The sequence below is a fragment of the Loxodonta africana genome, chromosome 5 (genome assembly GCF_030014295.1).
Source record: "Loxodonta africana isolate mLoxAfr1 chromosome 5, mLoxAfr1.hap2, whole genome shotgun sequence".
Lineage (NCBI taxonomy): Eukaryota > Metazoa > Chordata > Mammalia > Proboscidea > Elephantidae > Loxodonta > Loxodonta africana.
Genome location: NC_087346.1, coordinates 65,970,525 through 65,982,607, shown reverse-complemented (window position 1 = coordinate 65,982,607; position 12,083 = coordinate 65,970,525). Strand labels below are relative to the sequence as shown.

General features: G+C 41.9%; 1 protein-coding gene across 1 annotated transcript in view; it reads right to left on the bottom strand.

The window, feature by feature from the left end:
- The window catches only part of SLC10A6 (solute carrier family 10 member 6), a 39,781-nt gene that overhangs the window by 14,534 nt on the left and 13,164 nt on the right, over positions 1-12,083 (bottom strand). The window contains exons 2-3 of the mRNA XM_003414192.3: positions 8,213-8,331; positions 6,461-6,549 (exon numbers count right to left, since the gene is read on the bottom strand). Coding sequence (XP_003414240.1) covers positions 6,461-6,549; positions 8,213-8,331 — 208 coding nt within the window. The remainder of the gene's footprint in view (positions 1-6,460; positions 6,550-8,212; positions 8,332-12,083) is intronic.

Here is a 12,083-nt window from a genome sequence, read left to right as displayed (position 1 = left end):
TGACACTGATGAACTGAGAGGACATGGAAACATCAAAATCATGATTTTGTTGTTATTGTTGTTAGATGCCATTTTAAGAAAACTAATTGAAGACAGAGTAGGTGAAAAGTAAGAAAGGTCCCACAAACACACTCTCCTCTGTTTTGCAAACACAATCATAACCATACACTGCCATGTTGAAAATTTTCTCCTATTGAAATGGCAACAATGGATGTGGAAAGAAGGGATTTTATTCCATGAGTATACTGAAAAAGAGTGAAAATCAAGTGTGCACAAACAATGTTAGAGTCATCCAAGTACAATCCAAATACACATTACAGCCTGCTTTTGCTATCTGTGCCCAGTTGATTTGTCTGCTTGTCAATCCCTCTTCTCTCCTTCTTAATACTTTTGGATTAGTGGACTGCAAGCAAGGTAAAGAGAGTGAAGCTGGGCCCAGAGAGCCCCCCCTAAAAAGAATTTAACATCAGATAGCCAAGAGACCATTTGGTTGCACCAGAAGGCAGTAAGCCCTGATTTTCTCCTTCCAGTTTCCTCCCTGAAAAACTTCATGTCATTGGAGGAATGATGGGGAGTTTTCCAGTCCAGCGTCAGACTGCGAAAGCAATATCTGTTTATGCAGCAAATGGAGGAAATGGAGTGACAATGTTTGGCCAAAAAGAAAAAAAAGAAACACCAAACCCACTGCTGTCAAGTCGATTCCAACTCCTAGCAACCCTACAGGACAGAGTAGAACTGCCCCATAGAGTTTCCAAGGAGTGCCTGGTGGATTTGAACTGCTGACGTCTTGGTTAGCAGCCGTAGCACTTAACCACTAAGCCACCAGGGTTTCCAATATTTGGCCAGATAGAGTCAAACACAAACGCTTAAACTGAGCCAAACCATAAGCCCTGTCTTAGGCTGAGTTCTCTAGAGAAGCAAAACCAATGAAGCATGTATGTGTAAGTATAGAGAAAGACAGAGATTTGTCTCAAGGAAATGGCTCACATGATTGTAGAAATGGCTCACAAGTCCCAAGTCCATAGGTCAGGCATCAGGCTGGAGGCTTCTCCTGACTCACATAGCTTCAGGGGCTGATGAGCCCAAGATCAGAAGGTCAGATGGCAGGCTGCTGGCTCACAGGCTGCAGTGACCGATAAATCTCAAGATCAGCAGGCAATATGGCAGACCACTGGCTCAAGTTCCAAGAACTGGAGGTCAGGTGATGATGACCCAGGCGAAGGATCCAGAGTGATCAAAAGCCGGTGAGTTTGCCAGAACATCCATATATAATAGATAAGGCCACACCCCTTACAACTGATTGGTTGGTCACATTAGATCACATCATGGAAGATGACTACATCATTATATAACTACCAAATTACATTATTACATAACTACCAAACCACTGAGAATCATGGCCCAACCAAGTGGACACAAACTTTAACCATCACTATCCACCCCTTGTCAACTTGGCACTGGTACATGCCTACTTAAACCATATACAATCTCTAGTAAAGACAATTACAAACTCATACTTGCATCTAAGATGGTAAAACTAACAAGTTTACAACCATAAATGCTCTAGCCCTGTTTACATCTTAATTTTATAAGTGAAGACAACAAGAACAGTTAATGCATACCTACAAGGAAGAAATACAACAGTTACAGTCCTCGATTCTGTAACCGATTACGTGGTCATAACTGGTATTTAGAACTACCTTCTTCCACCACCCATTCCTGTTCCCTTTGCCTTCAGCAAGCACCTCAGCTGGTCATAGTTCTTCATCTGGTATGGTGACCCAAAGCTTCATTCCCGAAGGGTCTGGGCCTTTAGTATGCATGTCAGAATTATGTTGTAGTTTTCCGTTGGCTTTAATCACAGGGCATGGTAGTACCAAGAGACATCCTGAGGGATTTCCTGTATTCCAGACAGACACTTCTTTACTACCATTATGCAATATCAATCCAATTTTCCCTTGGTAATCAGGATCAATCACACCAGCTAACACAGTAACTCCGTCTTTGCCTGTTGATCCAGAGGCACAAGGAGCCCAAGGAGCTCAGGTGACATTCTTAACTTCCAGTTCAATGGAATCAGTGTTGTGTCTCCTGGTGGGAGCATTCTTCTGTTTAGAACTAAGACTTCTAGACTCACAGAGTTTAGTCATAGGGACAGGAAGCAAAAATTTTGCAGGTGGGTCACTAGGGGTAGTAATGAATGTTGCCACCCCCATTTCCACCCTTTGATTACTGGACCCATGAATCCTGGCTATGGGAAAAATAGCACCATATATTGGATGCTGGTTTAGAGCGTATAAGCGTCCTGGAGAACATTGCCCCAACCCTGCAAGGTATTGCCACTGAGCCAGCACCATTAGTAGGCCATTTCATCATTCTATCAAGCCAGCTGCTTCAAGATGATGGGTACATGGTAAGCATAGGTCCATTGCCACACTTCATTTGCTATGAACTGAGTCCCTTGATCTGAGACAATGCTGTGTGGGGTACCATGATGTTGGATAAAGCATCTGTAAGTCCACAGATGGCATGCAAGGAAGCCAAATTCATATCTAGAGTAAGTGTCTATTCCAGTGAGAACAAAACACTGCCTTTTCCATGATGGAAGCGGTCCAATGTATTTAACTTGACACCAGGTTGCTACCTGATCACCTTGAGGAATGGTGCCATATCAGAGACTCAGTGTTGGTTTCTGCTGCTGGCAGATTGGGCACTCAGCTGTGGCTGTAGCCAAGTCAGCCTTGGTGAATGGAAGTCCATGTTGCTGAGCCCATGCCTAACCTCCATCCCTGCCACTATGGCCACTTTATTCATGAGCCCATTGGGCAATGATGGGAGTGGCTGGGGAAAGAGATGAGTGGTTTCCACAGAACATGTCATCCTATCCATTTAATTGTTAAAATCCTTCTCTGCCGAGGTCACCCTTTGGTGAATTTCACATGAGACAAATATCTTCACTTCTTTGGCCCATTCAGAGAACTCAATCCACATACCTCTTCCCATACTTCCTTGTCTCTCATTTTCCAATCAGGTTCCTTTCGAGTCCCTGACCAGCCAAACCATTGGCCACAACCCATGAATCAGTACACAATCTCACATCTGGCACTGTTCAAAGTTCTGTCCATTGGGAGGATATTACTTCACCACTGTCCTTCAGGTAGTTCCCAGAAAGGCGCTGTACTGCTATACCTGTCCACTTTCAAGTGGTGTCTGCATATTGCACAGAACCACCTGTAAACCAGGCACGAGTTGTCTCTTCCTCGGTCAACTGATCATAAGGACTCCTCATGATGCCATAGGTGCAGTCTGGGAGATGGCAGATAATGTGACAGAAGTGGAGACCATGGGCATTTGGGCCACTTCCTAATGCAACTTGTGCCTTCAGGTTCTGCTCAGGGCCAATCTCATATATACCACTTCCATGTAATGCTGGAATGCTGCTGTGCAATTCTGATTTTATGGTTTTGTGGGTCAGACAACACCCAATTTATGATAGGCAGCTCAGTCCACATGGTGACTTGGTGGCCCATGGTCAAGGGTTCAGTCTCTACTAAGGCCCAATAATAAGCCAAAAGATGTTTTCCCAAAAGAAGAGTAGTTATCTGCAGAGGATGTCAGGGCTTTGCCCCAAAATTCTAAGGGTCTGCATTGTGATTCACCAATAGGGGCCTGTCAAAGACTTCATACAGCATCTCTATCTGCCACTGACAGCTCAAACACCATTTGATCAGCCGGATCATATGGCGCAGTGGTACAGCCACTTGCACAGCAGCCTGAACCTATTGCAGAGCCTTCTCTTGTTCTGGGCCCTAGTCAAAACTAGCAGCTTTTCAAGTCACTTGATAAATAGGCCAGAGTAGCACACCCAAAGGAGGGATATATTGCCTCCAAAATCCAAAGAGGCCCACCAGGTGCTGTGCCTCCTTTTTTTAGTTGTGGGAGGGGCCAGATGCAATAACTTATCTTTCACTTTAGAAGGAATATCTCAACATACTCCACACCGCTAACCCCTAGAAATTTCACTGAGGTGAAAAGCACTTGAATTTTTGTCAGATTAATTTTCTGTCCTCTAGCACACAAATGTTTTTACTAATATGTCCAGAGTCATTGTCACATCTTCCTTACTAGATCCAACCATCATAATGTCATCAATGTAATGGACCAGTGTGACACCTTATGGAATGGAAAGTCGATCAAGGTCCCTGCGGACTAAATTATGACATAGGGCTAGAGAGTTGATATACCCCTCAGGTAGGACAGTGAAGATGTATTGCTGGCCTTGCCAGCTGAAGGCAAACTGTTTCTGGGCATCCTTTGAAATCAAAATTGAGCAAAAGGCATTAGCCAGATTAATAGCTGCATACCAGGAGATGTCTGAATTTGCTCAAGCAATGCAACGACATCTGGAACAGCAGCTGCAGTTGGAGTCACTACCTGCTTAAGTTTTCGATAATCCACTGTCATTCTTCAAGATATGTCTGTGTTTTTTACAGACTGAATAGGTGAGTTGCATGGTGATATGTTGGGAATCACCACCCCTGCATCCTTCAAGTCCGTGTTGGTGGTAATAATCTCTACAGTCCCTACAGGAATGCAGTATTGCTTTGGTTTACTATTTTCCTAGGTAGGGGTTTCCACTTGGCTTTCTTTCAGGGCTGCAGGGCAACTTTGAGGTCATTTACGCAGCGCTTGAGCTTTGCCTCTGAAGCTCTGAGCTCATCTCTTTCTTTCACCACTTTGTCTAGTGAAAGTAGGACCAACCAACCAGCTTCCTTATACTTCACATTTGGATAAGTTGTAGAAAAATATCAAACATGCAATCACCCAGAGCTTTTCCTCTCACTAACACTTGATCTGTTGATGGTGATATTTTGTGTATTTCTACTGGCACCTCATGCTATGGATTAGCAGTTTTCTTTTTACTACTGAAAGCAGAGTCATCATTGTCTTTAAGACTAACCTGATTTGAGAACCAATTTAGAAAACTGATCCTTACAATTTTGTTTCTCTATAACTACTCCTAGTACCAAATGTCTTAGACTGGGTTCTCTAGAGAAGCAAAACCAGTGAAGCATAGAGAGAGAGAGAGAAGATTTATCTCAAAGAAATGGCTCACACAGTTCAGAGGCTGGTAAGTCCCAAGTCTGTGGATCAGCATCTGGCTGGAGGCTTCTCTTGACTCATGTAGTCATAGTGGCTGATGAACCCAAGATCAGCAGGTCAGATGGCAGGCTACTGGTTCACAGGCTGCAGAGGCTGATGAATTCCAAGATCAGCAGGCAATACAGCAGGCCACTGGCTCAAGTCCCAAGAATGGAGAATCAGATGATGAGCTGGATGCAGGATCCAGAGTGAACAAAAGCCAGCATGATTTGCCAGAACATCCATATATATTGGATGCAGGCCACAGCTCCGAGAAAACTCCCCTTACAACTGATTGGCTGATTACATCATATCTCATCATCAAGGTGATTACATTATGTCACAAAACTGAGGATAACTACATCCTTACGTAACTGCCAAATTACTTCACTACATAATAACTACCAAACTACATTACATAACTGCCAAACCACTGAGAGTCATGGCCCAGCCAAGTTGACACTCAATTTTAAACATCCAAACCCCAAACTAAAGTGAACGGAAGCATGTTTGCTGAACCCCCTCGTTAGCCCCAAATGTTTATTTCTTTATAAATCTAAAATATGACTAAAATGTTTTTTAAACATCCATGAAAGCGATACTTATTACAATCTTACTTATCCTACAACTATAACTAGAAAAATGGCATCACTGTTAGAATGTCACTTCCCTAGCTATGTACTTTAAAAACTCCTTTAACAGGGGCATTTGATTGTTCTCTGAGCAGACAAAGATAACCCTGCAAAGTCAAGGGCAGACAGGAGGTTCTCATTACCATGATTTGGTGGCCAGACTTCTCAATCCTTTTGGGATTGTTTCATTTAAACTGTCATATTCACGTGTTCAACCCTTGTTCTTGTGTGCAAACTACAACTTTAGAGGTTCTCCCAAAAATACTTCTGAAAGACAGCCTTTCGTCCTGCTTTTCTATGAAAGCAACCATATCCTTAAACATTGGAACTCTATTTCATGCATGTTGGAATAGCTTTCAAATTGAGAATCTTGTGTCAAACTCTGTGAAGGCACTGGCCCTGCGCTCTCTCCACACAAAAAGACCTAATCTTTTCTGTCAGTAAAGCAAGAGCACCATACTTTCCAGCGTGTCACAAGCCTCGGTGTACAGACTCAAGGAGTGACAGAGCAAGGCTAAGAGAAATGAGGGGAACATAGAGCCTGACTCCTCAAGTGCAGAACATGTAAGGAAAGTTGCTGGGTGTGGACTGTATTTGATTGGCTTGCTGATTCCAGTCATTACCTATGCCTGTCCTCCAAGTCTCTGAATCTGAGAATGTGCTAGTTACAACATGGAGTCACTTACCTTGAGAATGATTTTGGATTGTTTCGGCCACCTGTAATTCACATAGATACCAAAAGCCACGGGAATGGTCAGGCATACAAGGGTAATTCCTGAAGAGAAGAAAAATCCATCAGACAGTATTCTCTCTCACCGTGACTTCTCAGATCTCCTCAACAATGTCTATTTCAATTAGATAAAAGCTTTAATTGAAGCTGCATGTTATTTTGGCATCCACCTCCACTAATATAAAAAAATAAAACTTTGGAAAACTGTCTTTGAAGGTTATGTGTCACTAATGGAATGCCACCATATGTGGCCCATCATTTTTCTCTCACACTGAATTTTAAATACAAAGGGAAACATAACGATTAGAAAACAGGGGTACCTTTTGAAGTCCAAGAAATTATTTGGTCACTATGTATGGGTGGGGAAACCCTGGTGGCATAGTGGTTATGTGCTATGCCTGCTAACCAAAAGGCCAGCAGTTCAAATCCACCAGGCAGTCCTTGGAAACCATAGAGGCAGTTCTACTCTGTCCTGTAGGGTCACTATGAGTCAAAACCGACTCTACGGCAATGCGTTTGGTTTTTTGTTTTTTGTTTTAATGTATGGGTGGAAAACCTGGTGGTGTAGTGGTTAAGCACTATGGCTGCTAACCAAAAGGCTGGCAGTTCAAATCCATCAGGAGCTCCTTGGAAACTATGGGTCAGTTCTACTCTGACCTATAGGGTTGCTATGAGTCAGAATCGACTCAATGGCAACAGGTTTGGTTGTTATTTCTCTATTTCAGACCAATAGAACATTTGTTTCACAAAGACATGATAGGCCTTTCAGAATGTGTTATAAAAACAATGTTAAATAACATATAGGATAGGAAAAAGTTGCACATAAAATCATAGCTTCCAGATTAAGTTTTCACTCAAATTTTACATATTTAGTGGACTCCAGCCATGATAGGAGATGGCCTCTATTTTCCTACCAGATCCCTGTTGCATGCCCACAGAATGCATGATTTTGGACTAAGGGGCATGGGTTGTAAACCTCCAAACATCTAGAGTCTTACTTGGGACTCCAAATTGACACTTAAGAGTTTTAAGAATCATAGTTACTATTATGTCTCCAAAGGCTCTGACCAAATTACAACAGGCAGATCTTACCCCCAAATTTTTCCTCCAAGCCTAGCAAGTTCACATAGAGTTTTCTAGAGAACGGACAGAATTTATTGAGATATAACATTCAAGGAAGGAGATATGGGTGTGGTCATCGGTTTTATCTTAAAACAGATAAGAATCACTTATATACAATCAGTAAAAAAGTCAAGGCTCACAGCAATGTGAAAGGTAAAGTTGTGGAAACAAAAGACTAATTAGAGCTCCGTGATCCAGTTATACTTTGGATCATCAAAGTTTCCATTGTTTGGTAGTCCAATTATATGAGCTTTCTTTTTTTTTTTCTTAATAAGTTCTCTGGCTTCCTTTATTTTCAAAAATGAACTGTTGTGGGAGTTAAAGACTGGACTTTGCAGTCAGATACCTGAGTTAGAATTCCAATTCTGCACTTGCCAGCAACATGATCTTGGTCAAGTTGCTTAACCTTTTTAAGTCTGAAAATCTAGGAACTGGAACTAATAATAGAATCGCTATTGTAGGATTATTTAGGGAATTAAAATTAGATAATACATAAAAATCCACATAAAGGATATACATAATAAATGATAGTTATTATTTCATTGTAATTTCTGTTAGTATTACGTTTCACAAGCCCAATACAGACCTATGTTTTGATACGGGATGGTGAGATTCTGCTCAAGTTTCCAGGACCAGGTGTAGAAATAAAGGCAGAGTGGCATCATTCCCAGGGCTGCTACTGTGGAACACGTGGTCATACTGATGCTGAAAGTAAAATTAAAATGATGCTTAGTAGGCAGAGTTTGAAATTAAGTATGTAGTCTTTACTAAAAGCAACGCCTGGGACACAATTTCTTAGAGATTACCTGGAGTAAGTTACTTCAGGCTCTCTCCTCTATTAGTATTCAACGAATTGTGGCAAAAGGACTGTATTTGTGGTCCAGAGAAACTTCTTAACTGTTCTTACCATCTGTCAATTAATTAAGTTGTATTCATTTGAGAATCTTCTTGCCCTAAACAGACTGCTAGGTGCTAAAATGATTCTTGCCCTGAAAGAGCCTACAACGTAATGGTTGCTTACCCTCTACCTTGCTCCCAGTGTTTACATCTGCCTCAAATCCATTAGATTTATTGTCCTTGTGGGTCCAAAATATCCGCCAGGAAGAAGTCAAACCATTACCACATGCCATAATATTTGAGTTAGGTAAAGCAGGGACCCCTCAGCCACTGATACTCAGACAGGGCAAGCTGGATAGAGCCAGGGAAGGTACAGAGTCACAGCAAAAGAGAATTGATATGGGATGCTGCACTAAATTAAAAGTTCTCTTACAATTCTGATACTGTGTGATTCTATAATTAAAAACAGAAATTGAGAGCCTGTGAAACATCTCAAAACATGGATGAATCTGGAGGACATTATGCTAAGTGAAATAAGTCAAACACAAAAGGACAAATATTACTTGATACCACTTTTATAAAAGGTCAAGAATAGGTATACATGGAGAGGAACATTCTTTGATGGTTACCAGGGGTGGGAAGGGGAGGAAGGAAGAGACCACTTAATAAATAATAAAACCTATTGCTGTCAAGTTGATCCCGACTTGTAACGATTCTATAGGTCAGAGTAGAACTGCCCCATAGACTTTCCAAGGAGCGCCTGGTGGATTTAAACTACCAAGCTTTTTGTTATCAGCTGTAGCACTTAACCACTACACCACCAGGGTTTCCTACTAAATAATAATAAAAAAAAAAATAGACACATGTTAATTCTGGTGATGGGAAAGGCAAAAATACGCAATATGGGGGAAGTCAGCACAACTTGACCAAGGTGAATGAAGACACTGAGAGGCACACAAAAATAAAGGACAACTACAGTAAATACTATAACATATACAATTTTGCAACAACAGTAATAATAAGCAAAAAGTATGTGAGTGGTTACATAGGTAGATATGTATGATATATGGGTGTGGGATGGCGTATGGGATTATGTATGACTGCATATATATGTATAGTGGTGGGCATTTGCATATATGTATTTTTATGTAGAATACATAGTAGGCACAGTTATAAATACTTCCTAGACACACCCAAACACCTCGTGGGATTGATTTACTGGGTTTGAAGGCTCATGACCATAGTCTCATGGGACATCTAGGTCAATTGGCATAACATAGATCATAAAGATAATGGTATACATCCTAGTTTGGTGAGTAGTATCTAGGGTCTTAAAAGCATGTGAACAGCCATTTAAGATACAACTATTCATCTCTTCCCCTCTGAAGCAAAGTAGAGTGAAGGAAAGCAAAGACTCAAGGAAGAAATTAGTCCATGGGACTAATGGCCCCGAACAACAGCCTCCTCTAGCTTGAGACCAGAAGAAATAGATGGTGCCCGGCTACCGCTACAGGCCATTCTAACCAGGGACACAATAGAAGGTCCTGGTTAGAACGGAAGAAAACTGTAGAAAAAACTCAAATTCACAAAAAGACCAGACTTACTGGACTGATACAGACTAGACAAACCTCTGGGACTTGCCCTGACATACCCTTTAACCTGGAACTGAAGCCACTCTCGAGGTCTCCTTTCAGCTAAATAATACATTGGCCTATAGAATAAACAAGAACACCTGTGAGGAATGTGCCCTTTTAAACAATCCACTATATGAGACTAAACAGTCAATATTTACCCAAAAGCAAAGATAAGAAGGCAAAGAGAATGGATGGAAATGGGGCAGGTGGGATGGAAATGGTGAGAGTGCTGACACATTCTGGGGACTGTAACCAATGTCACAGAACAATTTGTGTATGAATTGTTGAATGGGAATCTAATTTGCTATATAAACTTTCACCTAAAACATAATAAAATATAAAAAAAAAAAAAGGAATTGCAGCAGCATGAAGAATTAGAGTAAAAAGTAAGATTTCTAGGCTTCAAAATAATAGTATCACTGACTTAAGAACTGGATCCCTTTGAAGGGATATGTTGACAGGTCATATTGGAACATCCAATGGAGATATCCTAGGTAAACAAAGAAAAACTAGTATCTGCTGCTGCTGTCAGCGCCAGAAATACAAATGCGGCCACCTTGGAAAGGGAAATGCTATGGATGTGTAAGACAGATGAACCAAATCTAAGCAGTCTGGCCAGCAGCCAAGCAGCACAGCTTTACCAGGAAAACAAATGAGAATATCAAAACAGAATCATGGTCTTTGTTGAACAAAGCTGGAATGATTTCTAATAAACAATTGGTTTGTTTATCTTTGTCGTGATTGTGATTAATTTCCTCCAAGTAAAAAATGCTAGCAAATTTTAAGTGCCATAGATCTTAAGGATTTGCACGCACCAGATAGAGCCCTTGGAGCCCCAGTGGCGCAGTGGTTAAGAGCTTGGCTGCTAACCAAAGGGTCAGCAGTTCAAATCCACCAGGCACTCCTTGGAAACCCTATGGAGCAATTCTACTCTACCCTATAGGGTCATTATGAGTCGGAAACAACTCAATGGCAAAGGGTTTTTTTAATGGTGCCCTGGTAGCACAGTGGCTAAGAACTCGAATGCTAACCACAAGGTCAGCAGTTTGAATCTACCAGCCAGCCTTGGAAACCCTATGGGGCAGTTCTACCCTCAAAAACAAAGGTTTGGCTTCGTTTTTTGGTAACGTCTGGGGGGATAGGGACATTGGTGGTTCATTGGTAGAATTCTCACCTTCCATTAAGGAAACCCAGTTGAGTCGCAGCCAATAAACCTCATATGTGGCCGCCACCCATCTGTCAATGGAGGCTTGCAAGTTGTTATGATGCTCAACAGGTTTCAGTGAAGCTTCCAAACTAAGACAGACTAGAAAGAAAGGCCTGGCAATCTACTTCAAAAAATTAGCCAGTGAAAACCCTTTGGGTCACAATAGTCCAATTTGCAACCCATTATGGGGATGGCAAAGGACCGGGCAGCATTTAATTCCTTTGTGCGTGGGGTTGCCATGAGTCAGAGACAACTAATGACAACGACAAATGTATGAAGAAAAAACTTTTTCAGCTTAGGACCTTTAAATACTGTGTATCTTGATTATTGTGCTTTTTATTCCAAAAAAACCAAACTGAACTCACTGCCTATGATGGTTAAGATTGTGTGTCATCTTGGCTAGGCCATGATTCTCAGTGTTTTGGCAGTTGTATAATGTTGTGATCACCTTCCTGTTGGAATATGATATGCGATCACCCCCATGATGTAATCTGCTGAGTGGTACCGGCAGGAGTGGGGCCTGTGGCAGCTTACCACCCCCTCAGCCTTCATCTCTCCACCTTCTGCCCTCTACTTCCTTTTCCTGCTCGCCTTGCAAAGGTGATTGGCTTGTTCTGGATCCAGCAGCTATCTCTTGTCTGACCTCTGGTTCTTGAGACTTGAGCTAGCAGCTTACCCATCCATCTTTGGGTTCCGATCTTCACGGCCTTGGAGCAAGAGTCCTGCTTGCCGACCTGCCTATCTTGGGTTCGCCAGCCCCTGCAGCTGACTCAGGAGAA